The sequence below is a fragment of the Microcaecilia unicolor genome, chromosome 7, assembly GCF_901765095.1.
Source record: "Microcaecilia unicolor chromosome 7, aMicUni1.1, whole genome shotgun sequence".
Lineage (NCBI taxonomy): Eukaryota > Metazoa > Chordata > Amphibia > Gymnophiona > Siphonopidae > Microcaecilia > Microcaecilia unicolor.
In genome coordinates this window covers 298,585,160-298,604,489 of record NC_044037.1, presented here as the reverse complement: position 1 = coordinate 298,604,489, position 19,330 = coordinate 298,585,160, and the positions used below count along the sequence as shown (strand labels likewise).

The 19,330-nt window shown below is 47.4% G+C and overlaps 1 protein-coding gene across 3 annotated transcripts in view; it reads right to left on the bottom strand.

The window, feature by feature from the left end:
• Positions 1-19,330, bottom strand: part of SMARCAL1 (SWI/SNF related, matrix associated, actin dependent regulator of chromatin, subfamily a like 1) — a 168,893-nt gene that overhangs the window by 105,712 nt on the left and 43,851 nt on the right. For all 3 annotated transcript variants that reach the window (XM_030209709.1, XM_030209712.1, XM_030209710.1), the window contains exons 2-3: positions 9,327-10,477; positions 2,157-2,207 (exon numbers count right to left, since the gene is read on the bottom strand). In XM_030209709.1, the coding sequence (XP_030065569.1) occupies positions 2,157-2,207; positions 9,327-10,230 (955 nt within the window). In that variant the 5' untranslated portion in view covers positions 10,231-10,477. The remainder of the gene's footprint in view (positions 1-2,156; positions 2,208-9,326; positions 10,478-19,330) is intronic.

Here is a 19,330-nt window from a genome sequence, read left to right as displayed (position 1 = left end):
TGCAGTAGTCTAAATGAGAGGTGACAAGGGTGTGGATGAGGGTTTTGGTAGAGTGCTCGGAAAGAAAGGCTCGGATTTTACGGATGTTATAAAGAAAGAAACGACAGGTCTTGGCAATCTGCTGGATATGAGCAGAGAAGGAGAGAGAAGAGTCAAAGATGACCCCAAGGTTTCGAGCTGAGGAGACAGGGAGAATGAGAGAGCCATCAACCCTGAGGGTTATCCTGAATCCTGCTTCTGCCTAGCTAGGGCGTTTACCCTGAGTGTATATCCTGAACCCTGCTTGTATATCCTGAGGGTATATCCTGAACCCTGCTTGTATATCCTGAGGGTATATCCTGAACCCTGCTTCTGCCTAGCTAGGGCTTTTATCCTGAGGGCTATCTTGAACCCTGCCTCTGCCTAGCTAGGGTGTTTACTCTAAGTGTATATCCTGAACCCTGCTTGTATATCCTGAGTGTATATCCTGAACCCTGCCTCTACCTAGCTAATGGGTCTACGCTGTAGGTATTCCCTGAACCCCGTTCTGCCTAGCTTGCTGCTTGCCCTAGTCCTTGCTCCTGTTACGCTTTTGTAAGTCGTGTCTCCTTGGTCTGTCTTGTGTTTCTTGCTAGTGGCAGCACAGCAGCTTTCAGTCTGAGTCTAGTAGTTAGTCTAGCTTCCTCGTGTTTCCCAGACCCAGGGTGGGTCCTCTGGATCTCTAGTTCCAGCCTCGTCCTGCAAGTCCTGCCGGCCACCCGCACGCTGGAGCTCAACTCCAGGGGATCGGTGGTCAAGTGCAGGTGAAGCTGTTCCTGTTCTGCCGGTTCCAGTTGCCTGCCTCAGTGCCGACTCCAGTCCAGAGGTCCAGCCCTACCCTTCCGTGTATCCAGTTCCAGGGTGGTCTTGCCTGCCGCTGCCGCTCCTTGGCAGTGGTCCAAGGGCTCACGAATCCCGGTTCTGCCTCGAGGCCCTGACAGAATGCAAAGGCCCTGACATGCGGCTAGAGAAGCAGAATCGAGGAGAGTGAGAGTCCAGGTATGTGACCCAGTATGGAGAAAAGGGTAGGATCTAAGCCCCAGGTGAATCTGTTCGCCTTGCCCCAAAAGAGGTCTGGAGTGACTTGGACTAAGAGATGAATGTATCCTAAAGGGGGCGAGAAAAGATCACGCCATATGGTAGTGTACTGAAGTGCCCTGAAAAAGAGGTCCATACAGAACTGACCCAAGAAAGGATTTATACACTCTACAATAAGGAATCTGCTGCACTTGACAGCATGTAAACTGGAAGCAATCGGGACACTTTCCTGTCAAGATCTAACTCGGGGGTAAGCAAACCCAGTCACGTTTTCAAGATGTCCACCATGAATATGCATAAGCTTCCATTGTATGCAAATCGATCTTATGCATATTCATTGTGGAAATCCTGAAAACCCGAACGGGTTGTGGCCCTCGACCATGGATGCCTACCCCCAATCTTATGGGCTGTACGTTGGATCATGTTTATTAGTTTGCTAGTAGACATTTTTGTTTATTTGAGAAGTGCCCAATGTATGAGTATTTTTATATAAATTTGTTTCTGGACTCTGGTTTTTCCTGTCTGCATGGAGGTCTGCACACTGTAGGTCTGAAAGTGGCAAGGAGGGTGGTTTTAGTTTTCATCAACAACCTTTTATCAGTTTACGGTGAGGCAGAGGAGAGGAGAGAAGTATGTTTACAAAAACCACAGATACCCAAAAAAAAATAATCATTCTTTGTACCATCACAGAAGTCACTCTCAGCCCCAGCTAAATGAAGACAAGGACCTGGTTACAACATGCTTAAAAATTATGAGGTACCAGAACAGAATAGCTTTGTTCTATAATGAAAGGTGTTTTTTTGAAGGAAGTTTGCAGCAACATTTTTCTTTCATTCTCATTACCTCTTGCTCTTGATTGTCATTATCTTTTGCTCTGTGTACCTTTTAGATTTATTGTAATATTCCAGAAACACAAGAAGGGTTTCACTGACTTTTAAGGCATCCTTCTTTGATGATGATGGATACTTATAGCCAGCTTCTATCCCTAAATTTAGGTTCCAACTACAACAAAAAGGACAACACCTTTCACAGTATGCAATCAAAGAATGAAAATACCAACTAAATAAAGTGCACTGATGCCAAGAAAAGAAAGAACTTACTGAGATCGCTGTAGTCCTCCAGGTTGAAATTCCACATCTTGGAGACAGGATCTAGAACAGGAGGAAATGTGCCTGCTGTCAGTTTAGGGTAGTTGAAACCCTGTGTGTGTTTCTTTCTCGCACGCAAGCCAAACCACCACAAGGGTGGAGGTACACAAATTCCTACGAAAAGTAGAATCTGAGGAAAGGGGGAGTAGGAGGAGTAGGCTCTTGAACAACACTAGTAGGCGACGTAGGTTAGGAACAATCTCTTTATTTAAATATACACTCGACTCAACACAGCCGTGTTTCGGCGCTACAGACGCCTTCTTCAGGAGTCTTGTGATATATAAATATACGAATATTAAGCTCAAAGAGAATGAAAGCAAGGCTTCTGCTACAATTGTAATCCACTGCCGATGCAGGAAAAAAGCTCAGCGTATTCAATTGCACTTCTGTGAAGTCAAAAAGTGCAATTGAATATGCTGTGTTGAGTCGAGTGTATATTTAAATAAAGAGATTGTTCCTAATCTACGTCGCCTACTAGTGTTCTTCAAGAGCCTACTCCTCCTACTCCCCCTTTCCTCAGATCCTGTGTTTCTTTCTCCACATTAAAACTCTGGTTCTGGCCATCACTATAAATAATAAAACAGCTCCCCCAAACCTTGGTGTCTCTGCCACACGCTGATGACATCACTGCATGAAGGTACGTGAAACAATCTGTGATGCTATCAGCTAAAAACACAAATCTGTTTCACCATTATAGCCCAGATTTCAACATGCCCATATGCCCCAATCCAATCTTGTCTGGATGCACAGCTAGCGTTCCCAGGCTTGCTCAGGAGGGACATTTACAGAACACTCCAGTCCTGGGATGTAGAAGAAACCACGGTCTACATGGCTGCAGCAGCAAGGCTGAAGTGAAAAGCATTAAAAATGGCAGAACCCAATCAAGGAGGAAGCCGCTAAGAGAAAGAAAAGACAGAACCTTCCAAACAGGAAAGAAATCCAACAAAGGACGGCTACTAAAATGGTCAGTGGTCTCTGTTGTAAAGCGTATGGGGACAGACTTACAAACCTCAGGATCCTCAGGAGCTTAACCGAGATTGGATAGCAGAGCCGGTAGTGAGAGGCGGGGCTGGAGGTTGGGAGGCGGGGATAGTGCGGGGCAGACTTATACGGTCTGTGCCAGAGCCAGAGGTGGGACTGGAGGCTGGGAGGCAGGGATAGTGCTGTGCAGACCTATACGGTCTGTGCCAGAGCCGGTGGTGGGAGGCGGGGATAGTGCTGGGCAGACTTATACGGTCTGTGCCAGAGCCGGTGGTTGGGAGGCGGGACTGGTGGTTGGGAGGCGGAGATAGTGCTGGGCAGACTTATACGGTCTGTGCCAGGGCTGGTGGTTGGGAGGCGGGGATAGTGCTGGGCAGATTTACACGGTCTGTGCCCTGAAGAGCATAGGTACAAATCAAAGTACGGTATACACAAAAAGTAGCACACATGAGTTGTATTGTTGGGCAGACTGGATGGACCGTGCAGGTCTTTTTCTGCCGTCATCTACTATGTATAACTTGGAAGAAAGGTGGGAGAGAGGAGATATGTTAGAGATGTTTAAATACCTCTGTAACATTAAAGTACAGGGGATGAGCGTCTTTCAAATGAAGGAAAACTCTGAAATGAGAGGGCATAGGATGAAGTTAAGAGGTTATGGGCTCAGGAGTAATCTAAGGAAATACATTTTCATGGAAAGGGTGGCAGACACGTGGACATTCCCTCCCGGTGGAGGTAGTGGAGACAAGGACTGTGTCTGAATCTAAGAAAGGGTGGGACAGGCACGTGGAATCTCTTAAGGAAAGGAGGAGATAAGGATTGCTGTGGATGGGCAGACTGGATGGGCCATTTGGCTCTTACCTGCCGTCATGTTTCTATGTATCTAACTGGTTTGACAACTCACCTTAAGTCATCTAATTCCTTAAAGCATTAAGGGCCTCGTCAAGCCACATTAGCTGTTCCCGCACAGCTATACCAACGAAGCCCATTCAAAGCGAATAGGCTTTGTCGGCAGTACTGCACCGGTGACCACTAGCACGGCTTGAAGTGGAGGAGTGGCCTAGTGGTTAGAGTGGTGGACTTTGGTCCTGGGGAACTGGGTTCGATTCCCACTGCAGGAACAGGCAGCTTCCTTGTGACTCTGGGCAAGTCACTTAACCCTCCATTGCCCCATGTAAGCCGCATTGAGCCTGCCATGAGTGGGAAAGCGCAGGGTACAAATGTAACAAAAATAAAATAGATACTATTGGAGATTCTACACGGAATGTTGCTGCTATTGGAGATTCTACATGGAATGTTGCTATTCCACTAGCAACATTCCATGTAGAAGGCTGCGCAGGCTTCCGTTTCTGTGAGTCTGACGTCCTGCACGTACGTTTAGGACGTCAGACTCACAGAAGCAGAAGCCTGCGCGGCCACATTGGTGATCTGCAAGGGCCGACTTCTACATGGAATGTTGCTAGTGGGACTCTGGGCAAGTCACTTAACCCTCCATTGCCCCTTGTAAGCCGCATTGAGCCTGCCATGAGTGGGAAAGCGCAGGGTACAAATTAAAAAAAAAAAAAAGAGACCCTATGTAATCTATCTGAGCTACAACCCAGTGATCAGTGCTGTTTTTCAACAGTAGAAATTCGCCCGTCATACAGAGTGCTCATCAGTTATGAATCAAATGGCAGTATGTATTTATTTATTTGTATTCTTTATTTACCTTTGCTTCTGAGCAAATGACTCTGAAAACCACTAAACCCTTTACATTACCTGGAATGTCCAGTCTACCACTGTCAGGTTATTCCTTTAACAAGTGGACAGGAAGCACATAAAACACAGTAAAGAATTAACAACTTTAATTCTTTGGTGGGGACTGGAGTGCCTCAGGGGTCGGTGCTAGGGCTGATTCTGTTTAATATATTTGTGCTAGACATTGCTGAGGGGTTGCCTTTTTGCGGATAGCACAAAGGTAGTCAATAGAGTGGATATGCTGGAGGATGTAGAAACCATGAGAAGGGATCTCCAAACGTTGGAAGAATGGCCAAGGGTCTGGCAGTTAATAATAATTTTTTTTTTTTTTTAGTTCAAACCATCTTTATTGACTTTTTTTTTTTATAAAAAAAAAAAAAGCAAAACGGTTAAAATGTAATGCCAAAAAGTGCAGAGTGATGTACTTGGGGTGCAGAAATCCGAAAGAGACGTACCAGGTAGGAGGGGAAAGGTTGGTAAGCTCAGCTCAGAAAAGGGACCTTGGGGTGATGGTGTCCAAGGAACTCAAGGTGGCGAAACAATGCGACAAAGGTGGTGGCTGCAGCCAGAAGAATACTAGGCTGCATAGCAGAGAGAGGGCATAATAACCCTTTTAACTCCTAACCCTTATTCACTTGTTCAGTACCCTTATTTTATCATCCTCACCTTAATATTCCCTTATCTCTTGTTTGTCCTGTTTGTCTGTCCTAATTAGATTGTAAGCTCTGTGGAGCAGGGGCTGTCTCTTCATGTTCAAGTGTACAGCGCTGTGCTGCGTACGTCTAGTAGCGCTATAGAAATGATTAGTAGTAGTCTTTGGGATTCCGGAATCTTGCTACTCTTTGGAATTCTGCACAGAATCTTGTTACTCTTTGGGATTCCGGAATCTTGCTACTCTTTGTCCTTATCTCTTATTTGTCCTGTTTGTCTTAATTAGATTGTAAGCTCTGTTGAGCAGGGACTGTCTCTTCATATTCAAGTGTACAGCGCTGTGTACGTCTAGTAGCGCTATAGAAATGATAAGTAGTAGTATAACCAGCAGAAGAAAGGTGTTGTTGATGCCCCTGTACAAATCGTCGGTGGGGTCCACTTGGAATATTGTGTTCAGTTTTGGAGGCTGTATCTTGCCAAGGATGTAAAAAGACTTGAAGCGGTTAAAAGAAAAGCAATAAAAATGGTATGGGGTTTGCATAGCAAGACGTACGAGAGACTTGTCGATCTAAACCTATATACTCTGGAAGAAAGGAGAAGCAGAGGTGATATGACACATTCAAATATTTGAAAGGTATTAATCCACAAACATTTTCCAGAGATAAGAAAACGGTAGAACTAGAGGACATGAATTGAGGTTGAAAGAGGGGTTGACTCAGGAATAATGTTGGGAAGTTTTTTTTTTCACCGAGAGGATAGTAGACACCTGGCATGCCCTCCCGTGGGAGGTGGTGGAGATGCAAACAGTAACAGAATTCAAAAAATCTGTGGGATAAATACAAAGGAAACCTGTTTAGAAGGAATTGATCCAAAGAAGCTTAGCAAAGATTAGGTAGTAACACCAGTAACTGGGAAACAAAGCCAGTACTGGACAGACTTCTATAGTCAGTGCTCCGATCACAGCTGGACAGATTCAGCTTCAGAAGCTGGAGAACAAGGCCAGTGCTGGGCAGACTTCTATGGTCTGTGCCCTGATCGTGGCTGAATAGATTTGGATGGGCTGGAGTGGAGCTTTTCAGAGGCTTCAATGACAACTTCAGGAGTCTTAGAACAAGGATAGTGCCAGGCAGACTTCTACGCTCCATCCCCTGTAAACGGCAAGGACAAATCAAGATCAGGTATATGTATGAAGTATCACATCATACCTTATATAATGAGTTTATCTTGTTGGGCAGACTGGATGAACCGTACAGGTCTTTATCTGCCGTCATCTACTATGTTATGTTGGTTTTGTTCTGCTTTTTTGGGGCTTCCAGAATTTGCTGGACTATAGCCCTGTATGCCTTCATCCCCCCTACTGTATATGCCCTCCCACCTTGCTTTGCCCAGTCATTTATTTATTTATTACATTTATACCCCGCACTTTCCCACACATGGCAGGCTCAATGCAGCTTACATAGTAACAATAAAAAGATTTACAAAGTCGTAAGAAGAATATACAATTTGTGGTAAGCGCAATATTAATGGGGTTAACGGACAAGTAAATTGAACATGGGAGAAATAGGGTGCAAAAGGAAATGAGTCATGAAAGAGACAGTCCTTAGCTGAGGCTCCAGAATGCTGAAATTGTGAACAGCACACATAAAAAAGGGGCAGGATTGGACACAAAAAACACAAATTTTGCAGGATGGGTTTTGCATCTATTTATCACCATTTTGGATTAAAGTCTCTGGTTTCTATCCTGCAGTACTGGGGGGGGGGGGGAGGGGGGTTTGGACTGGTCCTTTTTTTGGCAACCGTGAATCCATATAGGTACCCCTGGTAATTCTATAAAGGAGTTGCCTATTTGGAGCCTATGTTAAAAAAAAGTAGACACCACAGAGCAGGTGTAAATCCTGGCGCTTAGATTGCTAAAAATAAAAAATGCATGAAAATTACAGCATTCTATAATTTATGGATATGATTGTGCTCCCATGTGTACACCCATCTTCAAATTATGCGCCATCAAATTTTAGCCTTTAAAGCTTGGTGGGTTCGCCAGGAGAGCGATGATGTGAAACAAAAAAAAGTGAGGAAAACAAATGAGGATGCCAAAAAAAAATGCTTTATTATATAAAAAAAAACGACCCGACACGGCCGTGTTTCGGGCCAAAGGCCTGCCTCAGGGGCAAGGTTGCCAGATGGGAAAAATTTCCCCAACCCAAAATCAGCCCTAAACCCGCCCAAAGTCAAACCCCGCCTCCCACGTCACCAACCCTGCCTCCTGACGTCACCCCTGACGTCGTTAACCCCGCCCCTGACATCAACCACGCCCCTGAAAAGCTTCTATTGGACCACATCGGACCAATAGAAGCCCCGGGAAAGCTTCTATTGGACCAAATTGGACCAATAGAAGCCCTGGAAAAGCTTCTATTGGACCAAATTGGACCAATAGAAGCCCCGGAAAAAAGCGCACGGCGGCCGCAGGAAAAAAGCCCAAGCCCGCACCCCACAGCCGCCGAAAATTTTCCGCAGCTGCTCGCAGAAAACCCGCCCAGTGCTGCGGGAAGACCTCAACCCTGACAACAATGCTCAGGGGTCTTGACCAACCTCAAAACATGTAGTGTAAAACATACACTGTTGTAAATGTGCTGCGACAAAAACTCCTTTGGTGTCCTCTCTTCCAAGAAAATGAAAAACAATATAAACGTCAATGCCAAAAACAAAGACTGTAATGCTCCGCTCCTAAAGAACGTGTGTACAGTTACCGTGTCGGGTCGTTTTTTTATATAATAAAGCATTTTTTTTGGCATCCTCATTTGTTTCCCTCACTTTTTTGTTTCATATCACACGGCATCGTGAGGGGTTTTATCTCCTTTTTTTTTTTTGTGGTCGCCAGGACAGCGACCACTCCCCCAAATGGACTTCTGATGGCGCCAGCACCCATTTTTCACACGATCTGTAACGTGAAAAATAGGCGCCGTCTGCAGTCCGCTGCCCCCCCCCCCCCCACCCCCACCCGATGCCTCAACCTGGCAATGCTTCTGGTGAAAAAACATTCATATTTAATTTACAGCCATGGTACATAATCTGCACAAAGGTCAGTTCTACTGTTTGAATCTGCTGCTGGACGGCAGCTTTAAGTTATTGTAGGGTGGCACACTGTAGTTCAAACACTGTGACATATTTATTACAGACATGAAAAATGGGGCCTGGGATCGATTCCTGAGCTTGGCTTTTGCTCTGTGGAATAAAACTGCTACAGAGGAAGCAGTCGCAACCTGTGGGCTGGGGGCATGAGTCTCAGTAACTGCTCAATGATGACATATTGGTTGTGCCAAGAAGCACACAGACCGGGGTCCAGAGAGAGCTGTGGTCTGCGATACCAGCCTAGAACTGTCACTAACGGCTGAGCTGGATGAAAGATTATTAAATAAAGAGGGCAGTAAAATCTCTAGTGCCTTATTACAATAGAAGCTGGCTTCAACTGAGCTGAAACGCAAAAGGAGGACCAAGCTGCCAAACAAAATTTTAAAAAAATTTGGAAAGTATGATGCAGATGGTGTCGGCTCACCACTAGGGATCTGCGTATGAAAACTGAAAGCCTGAGCTTGGCTCTCAGCTCTTGACACTTGCTGTCCCCATTACAGCAGGACTCCCAAACCATGGGGGAACAGGTGAGTTCAGAGCAGCACAGGACCATTCAAAGACCACCTCTGACTACAGCGATCAGCCTTGCTACAAGAACCACCATGTACCAGGAGGAGATCCCCTTACCATAATTCTTGCTGGGCACAGTCTTAAACAAGGAAATAAGTTCAGCATTGTAGCCAACCTCCACCCGAAACCGATCCTCGCTGTGTTTCACACACTTTCCTTTAAGAACATTCTGACCTTTTTTTAAGGGTGCGGTGCCTGAAATTGCTCCTCCACTGCTGACACTTGGCACCTGAGCCTTCCCATCAGTCAGTGCAATGGTCCCACTAGCTGAAAAAGGCTTCACAGCTTGCTTTGCACCATAGAACTGGGAAACATTAGCACCATTCTTTGTCCCAGAATCACTCTTCATTTCGGAGTTACAAGATGAGACCCCATCAGCAGAGGTCACACTCTGACTTTCTTCCTTGCCGACACACTCGAGGCCATTTCTGTTCAGACTGGGCGTTAATGCTGAGCTGTCAGTCTGCTCTAGTGTGCTTGAACCAGAGGGCACTGATGCTGTAGTCTTATTAAACTTTGGTGGATAGCTGGGCTGCGATAGCTCTGGATGAGAAGATGTCTGTTGAACTTTTTTCTGATTATCGGAACTTAAAGAGCAAGGACTGGAAGAGTTCTGCACAGAGTCCACAGGCTCTGACCTTGAACTGTGGCCCTTGAGGCTGGAACCCACTGCAGGATTACTCCGCTGCTTTGCGGAAGGAAGTTTTCCTTGAACGGGGCCATTTGGGTTGTGTGTGTTCTGCTGAAGAAACTCACTTTGATTCCCTTGTTTTGTGTACTGCTGCCAACCTCCTAGATAATTCGAGCAGGTCTGGTTGATAGTCCTGGCCAACACTTTGCCTCCATTTGACTGTTTCAGTTCCTGCTGCTGAGCTGTTAGCCTCTCTGCCCTCCGAGCCAAGGCCTTTTGCCTGTTCTCTTCGATCCTTCTCTTCTGTTCTTCTGTGAGACTCAAAGACATCTTCCACAAATCAAGAGACAGTCCTCAGTGTTTAGGTAAAAGTGTTATGCCAAGCATAATCCCATTTCCTCTGGACAGGGGCGAGAAAAATGACTTGTTCTTCCAGCATCTCAGGCCTCCCCAGAACTGGTTTGCAAAGGGCTATAAAACTATGCACTTTTTAGTCTTCTGGACGTCTCGATGCCACATGCTCTGGTAAGATTAAACCATCCTTTAGCCGACAGGGTAAGACGTGTTTGATTTTAACCTGTTGGATTGAAAAAAATAATAAGTCCAATGTTGTTTGAATCAAACCAAATTGCAAAGACATTTTTACATAAGATCATCTCAACATCACACATACCTTAATTGTTTTTTTTAAACCTCCTGAGGAAAAACAAACAGGTGTTTTCCTATTTTGGTAAGGAAATATGCAAAGAAAGAATAAGGACATATTTACTAACAGAATAGCCTGGAACTTTTTATTCATATATATTGTCATTTTTGCGTTCCAATTCAACACAGCCATTTAAGCACTGATCAGTATTATTTCCTAAAGAAATGGCAATGCTCACTAGTTCCACTGAATCTCTGCTACATCTGTTTTTTTCTAACAATCCCCAATACTGTCTCAGACATAGGTTAAGTTCTTCCTTGAAAGTCAACGTGACTGATGCATGAGAACTGTAATAAAACATGCTGGACAGTTCCACGGTTGTCGGGTGATTACTGACAAGGCCCAGTTTCCAATCCATGTTAATTTTGCTTTCAGGACTGATGGAATTACCAATAGATTCTCTTGTAACCATCTTAATAGGCGATATATGACTCATAAGGGACAATCTTGTGTGTATTCAGAACTTAAACCAATTACTCATGTTATTATGAGTAATTTGAATTAGCAACAAATTTGAAACTGGCAGCCAACTTAAGTCCTGAAGGACAGGAGCAATATGTGAACTAATGTTCAGAGGTATTTCATACTCAGCAGGAGGAAACTGTGATCTCCTGCTGATCAGGTCCCGCACAAATAATCAGCAGTACTTAACTGGAGAATACTGTTGAATTAGAGAGTTATTATTATTATTTATTGCATTTGTACCCCACATTATCCCACCTTTTTGCAGGCTCAATGTGGCTTACAGAGTGTTATTATGAAGTATTCATTACAAGATCTTAAATATAATCGATAATAGGCTAAAGGTGAATGGGGATAAGGATGGAAAGGTGTTAGGTAAGGATGTGTGAGAGGTGTTTTTTGATGCACATGAGTGGTTTAAGGAATGATTAGTTTAATTGAGGATTACTTTTGCACGGGGGACAGGAATTTCTACTCTTACCTGCTAAGACCCAATTCATTCCCACCTATCCTCGCAATTAATCTCCTCCATCCCCACCCATAACTGCAGGAGTCGACGCTAGTACGTACTAGCTCGCAGACCTCCATTTCCTCCCCAAACTCGTTTTTTTGGTCAGTATTCACTATTCAAACCGTAAGTTTTCCAAGCCTCAGTCTGGTGTTCAGGCTGCCTCTCTGGGCATTCCAAGCCTCATTCTAGTGCTCCAATTGCCTCTCTCAGTACCAGAGATTTTAACTACAATCCCGTGGCTGCTTCTTCCATCCCAGCAGGTTCCACGGAATTCCCACGATCCCCATTCCAGTGCAGCTCTCTTTGCTACATATCTACTCTGACCGCCTTGGCGCTATCTCCTTAGTGCCGGGGTAGTCCAAAAGTGGAGCTAAAACAGAGCACTACGTTATCTGGGCACCGCCGACATTCAGTGCTGAACTATCTGTGCAAGTTGGGCTGGACAAAAGGCTGTCCTAACTTGCCCAGATAGCTATGCAGGTACCAACTCTGAATATTGGCTGCACCTGTATAACTTCTGGAACTACTGAAGACCCAGATATTCAGCGCTGGTCTGACTCACAGTTGAATATCTGGTCTAAATCCGTCTGCAGAATCCAGTGTGCAAAATAATGCTGACCGCTGCAGGCTGAATATTGACTGGAAAGAGTTTAAGAGCCTAAATAGGCCCCTCTGATTAGGGCTGAGGGCCTAAATGTAGGTGTTTAGTTTTCATGGAGTTTACTTTAAAACCCTAAATAGTGGGTGGCTATGGAGACAGATTTCCTTTAGAAAGGTAAGCTGAGGTTTACTAAGCAGCTAGCGCAGCTGATTGTGTTGGCAATACCACGCGGCTTAGTAAACAGACCACCTAGAGTATACATTTTGTATTATTTAAGAAACATTTTGTACATTTTTGGGATCTTGCCGGGTATTTGTGACCTGGACTGGCCACTGTTGGAAACAGGATACTGGGCTCGATGGACCTTTGGTCTTTCCCAGTATGGCAATACTTATGTATTTTAAAGCCTACCTGTTCAGTAAGGCTTTTAGCCAATACATTTGTTATCTGCTACTGGTGTCATTTACAAAGTAACATGTTTTTGTCTTATGTTAAAGAGGGAATAAGTCAATAACATGCTCCACTATTTAATCCTTTCTAGTATATCCCTCTTCCTACCCCTCCCTACACATTCCTTTTCCTACCCCTCCCTTATATTTCCCTATACTAAATAACACGTTAATCCCAATACACACCCTCCTCCCTTTCCCCTACCTCTTCCATCCTCCTTCCTTGCCCATCTTACCTATCAATATATATAAAAGGCGAGTGTCGTACTCACTCGCAAATGCGCAGTAGAGACCTTCTCTGCCCCGCCCCCGCATCAATACGTGATGACGGGGGGGGGGGGCGGAACAGAGAGGGTCTGTACTGCGCATTTCTGAGGGAGGGACACCGCCGTCTAACGCTCCCCCCACCCGAGTCGCCGCCGCCACCCACCTTCTACCCGGTCGGGCCCTCGCTCCACTATTGAAACAGCGAGGGTCCGGGAACGCAGCACTGAGCTCTGCTGAGCTGCCGACATCGCCCTTCCTTCTTCTTCTCTGCCTCTGTCCCGCCCTCGACGACGTTACGTCACACGAGGGCGGGGCAGGCAGAGAAGAAGAACGAAAGCCGACGTCAGCAGCTCAGCAGAGCTCAGTGCTGTGTTCCCGGACCCTCGCTGTTTCAATAGCGGAGCGAGGGCCCGGCCGGGTGGAAGGTGGGTGGTGACGGCTCGGGGGGGGGGGGGCGCGAATTCGGAGGGGGAGGGGCAGCGGCAAACTCGGTGGCGGGGGCAGGCCTTTCAACCCCCCCTTCCTATAACAGCCCATTTTTACGGGCTCAAAGGCTAGTCCACACATAAACGACCACCTCTTACTACATTACAGCTGCAACCATTCTGTATTACGTTGTCAACCTGATTTACTATGTAAGCCGCCCTGAACCTGCTAATGAGTGGGAAAGTGCGGGGTATAAATGTTACAAATAAATAAATGAAATAAACATTCCACACGAAACAGCAGCATGGAATCATTATGGATAGAAATTCCATGTATGAAGAGAAAGAGTATTCTTGGAGAACTGTACTACCGTCCACCGGGACAGAATGGACAGACAGATGAAGAAACGTTTACAGAGATTATGAAAGCTGGCAAACTGGGCAAAACTATGATAATAGGTGATTTCAATTACCCCAATATTGACTGGATAAATGATACATCAGGGAGTGCCAAGGAGATAACATTTCTAGATGTAATAAACAACTGCTTCTTGGAGCAACTGGTCCAGGAAGCGACGGGGTGGGGGAGACATTTTGGATCTGGTCCGGGCATAGTGCGAGAGGTGGTGGTACAGAGACCCCTGGGAAACAGTGATCATAACATGTTTGAGCTACTATCTGCACCTTTCTCCTCCACTGCTAACTCCAGACTCCATTCCTTATCTTGCTGCACCATATGCCTGGAATAGACTTCCTGAGCTGGTACGTCAAGCTCCATCTCTGGCCGTCTTCAAATCTAAGCTAAAAGCCCACCTTTTGGATGCTGCTTTTTAGCTCTTAACCCTTATTCACTTGTTCAGAACCCTTATTTTATCATCCTCACTTTAATATTCCCTTATCTCCTGTTTGTCTGTCCTAATTAGATTGTAAGCTCTGTCGAACAGGGACTGTCTCTTCATGTTCAAGTGTACAGCGCTGCGTACGTCTAGTAGCGCTATAGAAATGATAAGAAGTAGTAGTATCTGGGATGAACCCACAAAGGAAATCTACTGTAGCTGCATTTAATTTTCAAAAGGGCGACTATAATAAAATGAAGAAAATGGTTAAAAAGAAGCTAAAAGGATTGGCTGCTATGGTGAATCCCTACTGCCACCTATTTTGTAGATGGTAAGGGGTCAGGTGCTAATCAGCCCGTGGCAATAGCTGCTCTAACCAATTAGAGCAGAGCATGCCTACTCTCTGGCTCCGTCCCTGTGCTAAAAACTAACATCTATTTGTTCACGTGTGGGAAGCACATGTTGATCACAAAATTACATTGGGACATCTGAGTGCAACCTTGGGAAGGCCTTTTTTTTTTTTTTGCAAGCAAGCATTAGTGCTTACCACAACTTAATAAAAGGACCCCCCCAAGAGAGGAATGAACAACCCGAAAGTGAGTGTCTGGATTGGCCTTTTTATACTTTTTTTTTTTACTATCACTTTATACGTTTTGTTTACAAGAGATGGCAGTAATCTATATGGGAGATTTCTGGGATCTGTACTAATGTGGCCATATCAACTCCATAGAGCACAAACAATTTGCCTAAGCAAAGTCATTTACTGAAATGTTCTCTTAAAAACAAAAGAAAATCCAAAGCCATGCGAGCTGGAGCCTATTTACATATAAACGTACAATTCTACGTATACGTCTGTTATTTACATATAATTGGATGGTTTTTTTTAACTTCTCAGTGTTTTAACACATTATCAAATTAATAATACAAAGATAGTGAATGATACATACCTGTAGCAGGTGTTCTCCGAGGACAGCAGGCTGATTGTTCTCACGACTGGGTGACGTCCGCGGCAGCCCCCACCAACCGGAAAAAAGCTTCGCGGGACGGTCGGCACGCAGGGCACGCCCACCGCGCATGCGCGGCCGTCTTCCCGCCCGTGCGCGACCGCTCCCGCCAGTTGAATGACTAGCAAAAGATGAAACACACAACTCCAAAGGGGAGGAGGGAGGGTAGGTGAGAACATTCAGCCTGCTGTCCTCGGAGAAAGGGTATGATACATACCTGTAGCAGTTGTTCTCCGAGGACAGCAGGCTGATTGTTCTCACGACTGGGTGACGTCCGCGGCAGCCCCCACCAACCGGAAAAAAGCTTCGCGGGACGGTCGGCACGCAGGGCACGCCCACCGCGCATGCGCGGCCGTCTTCCCGCCCGTGCGCGACCGCTCCCGCCAGTTGAATAACTAGCAAAAGATGAAACACACAACTCCAAAGGGGAGGAGGGAGGGTAGGTGAGAACAATCAGCCTGCTGTCCTCGGAGAACAACTGCTACAGGTATGTATCATACCCTTTCTCCGAGGACAAGCAGGCTGCTTGTTCTCACGACTGGGGTATCCCTAGCTCTCAGGCTCACTCAAAACAAGAACCCAGGTCAATTGAAGCTCGCAACGGCGAGGGTACAACAGAAATTGACCTACGAAGAACAACTAACTGAGAGTGCAGCCTGACCAGAATAAATTCGGGTCCTGGAGGGTGGAGTTGGATTTACACCCCAAACAGATTCTGCAGCACCGACTGCCCGAACCGACTGTCGCGTCGGGTATCCTGCTGGAGGCAGTAATGTGATGTGAATGTGTGGACAGATGACCACGTCGCAGCCTTGCAAATCTCTTCAATAGTGGCTGACTTCAAGTGGGCCACTGACGCTGCCATGGCTCTAACACTATGAGCCGTGACATGACCCTCAAGAGCCAGCCCAGCCTGGGCGTAAGTGAAGGAAATGCAATCTGCTAGCCAATTGGAGATGGTGCGTTTCCCGACAGCGACCCCTAGCCTGTTAGGGTCGAAAGAAATAAACAATTGGGCGGACTGTCTGTGGGGCTGTGTCCGCTCCAAGTAGAAGGCCAATGCTCTCTTGCAGTCCAATGTGTGCAACTGACGTTCAGCAGGGCGGGTATGCGGCCTGGGGAAGAATGTTGGCAAGACAATTGACTGGTTAAGATGGAACTCCGACACCACCTTCGGCAGGAACTTTGGGTGAGTGCGGAGCACTACTCTGTTGTGATGAAATTTGGTATATGGAGCATGAGCTACTAGGGCTTGAAGCTCACTGACCCTACGAGCTGAAGTAACTGCCACCAAGAAAATGACCTTCCAGGTCAAGTACTTCAGATGGCAGGTATTCAGTGGCTCAAAAGGAGGTTTCATCAGCTGGGTGAGGACGACGTTGAGATCCCACGACACAGTAGGAGGCTTGATAGGGGGCTTTGACAAAAGCAAACCTCTCATGAATCGAACGACTAAAGGCTCTCCAGAGATGGCTTTACCTTCCACACGATAATGGTAAGCACTAATCGCACTAAGGTGATTCCTTACTGAGTTGGTCTTGAGGCCAGACTCCGATAAGTGCAGAAGGTATTCAAGCAGGTTTTGTGCAGGACAAGAACGAGGTTCTAGGGCCTTGCTCTCACACCAAACGACAAACCTCCTCCACTTGAAAAAGTAACTCTTCTTAGTGGAATCCTTCCTAGAGGCAAGCAAGACCCGGGAGACACCCTCAGACAGACCCAACGCAGCGAAGTCTACGCCCTCAACATCCAGGCCGTGAGAGCCAGGGATTGAAGGTTGGGGTGCAGCAACGCTCCGTCGTTCTGCGAAATGAGAGTCGGAAAACACTCCAATCTCCACGGTTCTTCGGAGGACAACTCCAGAAGAAGAGGGAACCAGATCTGACGGGGCCAAAAGGGCGCTATCAGAATCATGGTGCCGCGGTCTTGCTTGAGCTTCAGTAAGGTCTTCCCCACCAAAGGTATGGGAGGATAAGCATACAGGAGGCCGGTCCCCCAATGAAGGAGAAAGGCATCTGACGCTAGCCTGCCGTGTGTCTGAAGTCTGGAACAGAACAGAGGCAGCTTGTGGTTGGTCTGAGAGGCGAAAAGATCCACCGAGGGGGTGCCCCACTCTCGGAAGATCTTGCGTACCACTCTGGAATGGAGCGACCACTCGTGCGGTTGCATGACTCTGCTCAGTCTGTCGGCCAGACTGTTGTTTACGCCTGCCAGGTATGTGGCTTGGAGAAGCATGCTGTGCTGGCATGCCCAGCGCCACATCCCGACGGCTTCCTGACACAGGGGGCGAGATCCGGTGCCCCCCTGCTTGTTGACGTAAAACATTGCAACCTGATTGTCTGTCCGAATTTGGATAATTTGGTAGGACAGCCGATCTCTGAAAGCCTTCAGTGCGTTCCAGATCGCTCGGAGCTCCAGGAGGTTGATCTGCAGATCCTTTTCCTGGAGGGACCACATACCCTGGGTGTGCAGCCCATCGACATGAGCTCCCCACCCCAGGCGAGAGGCATCCGTCGTCAGCACTTTCGTGGGCTGTGGAATTTGAAATGGACGTCCCAGTGTCAAATTGGTCCGAACGGTCCACCAGCGCAGTGAAGTGCGGCAGCTGGTGGAGAGGCGGATGACATCTTCTAGATTCCCGGTGGCTTGGAACCACTGGGAAGCTAGGGTCCATTGAGCAGATCTCATGTGAAGACGAGCCATGGGAGTCACATGAACTGTGGAGGCCATATGACCCAGAAGTCTCAACGTCTGCCGAGCTGTGATCTGCTGGGACGCTCTGGTCTGCGAAGCCAGGGCCAGGAGATTGGCGGCCCTCGCTTCGGGAAGATAGGCCTGAGCCGTCTGGGTATTCAGCAGCGCTCCTATGAATTCCAGAGACTGGGACGGTTGGAGATGGGACTTTGGGTAATTTATCACAAACCCCAGCAGCTCCAGAAGTTGAATAGTGCACTGCATGGACCGGAGGGCTCCTGCCTCCGAGGTGTTCTTGACCAGCCAATCGTCGAGATATGGGAACACGTGCACTCCCAGCTTGCGTAGGTAGGCCGCTACCACCACGAGGCACTTGGTAAACACTCGTGGGGCAGAGGCGAGCCCAAATGGCAGCACACAATACTGAAAGTGGCGTGCGCCCAGGCGGAATCTGAGATACTGTCTGTGAGCTGGCAGTATCGGTATGTGAGTATATGCGTCCTTTAAATCCAGGGAACATAGCCAATCGTTTTTCTGAATCATTGGCAGAAGGGTGCCCAAGGAAAGCATCCTGAACTTTTCTTTGACCAGGAATTTGTTCAGGCCTCTCAGGTCTAGGATGGGACGCATCCCCCCTGTTTTCTTTTCCACAAGGAAGTACCTGGAATAGAATCCCTGCCCTTCCTGCCCGGGTGGTACGGGCTCGACCGCATTGGCGCTGAGAAGGGCGGAGAGTTCCTCTGCAAGTACCTGCTTGTGATGGGAGCTGAAAGACTGAGCTCCCGGAGGACAATTTGGAGGCAGGGAGGCCAAATTCAGGGCGTATCCGCACCGCACTATTTGGAGAACCCACTGGTCGGAGGTTATGAGAGGCCACCTTTGGTGAAAAAATTTTAACCTCCCTCCGACCGGCAGATCGTCCGGTACGGACACTTGTAGGGCGGCTATGTTCCCGTGGATCCAGTCAAAAGCCCGTCCCCGGCTTTTGCTGTGGAGGCGCAGGGGGCTGCTTAGGCGCACGCTGTTGACGAGAACGAGCGCGCTGGGGCTGTCCCTGTGCCTGACGAGGCCTTCGGGCCGGCTGGTTGTACCTACGCTTTGCAAAAGAATAGGGTGCAGCCTGCCGTGCCCGGGAAAAACGCCCACCAGTGGGGGCGGATGCTGAAGGCGCCCGGTGGGAGAGCTTGTCGAGAGCGGTTTCCCGCTGATGCAGTTGGTCCACCATCTGCTCGACCTTCTCACCGAAAATGTTATCCCCCCGGCAAGGGACGTCGGCCAGTCTCTGCTGGGTGCGGTTGTCCAGGTCAGAGGCGCGCAGCCATGAGAGCCTGCGCATCACTATACCTTGGGCCGCAGCACGAGATGCCACGTCACAGGTGTCAAAAATACCCCTGGACAGGAACTTTCTGCATGCCTTCAGCTGCCTGACCACCTCCTGATAAGGCCTGGACTGCTCCGGCGGGAGCTTCTCGACC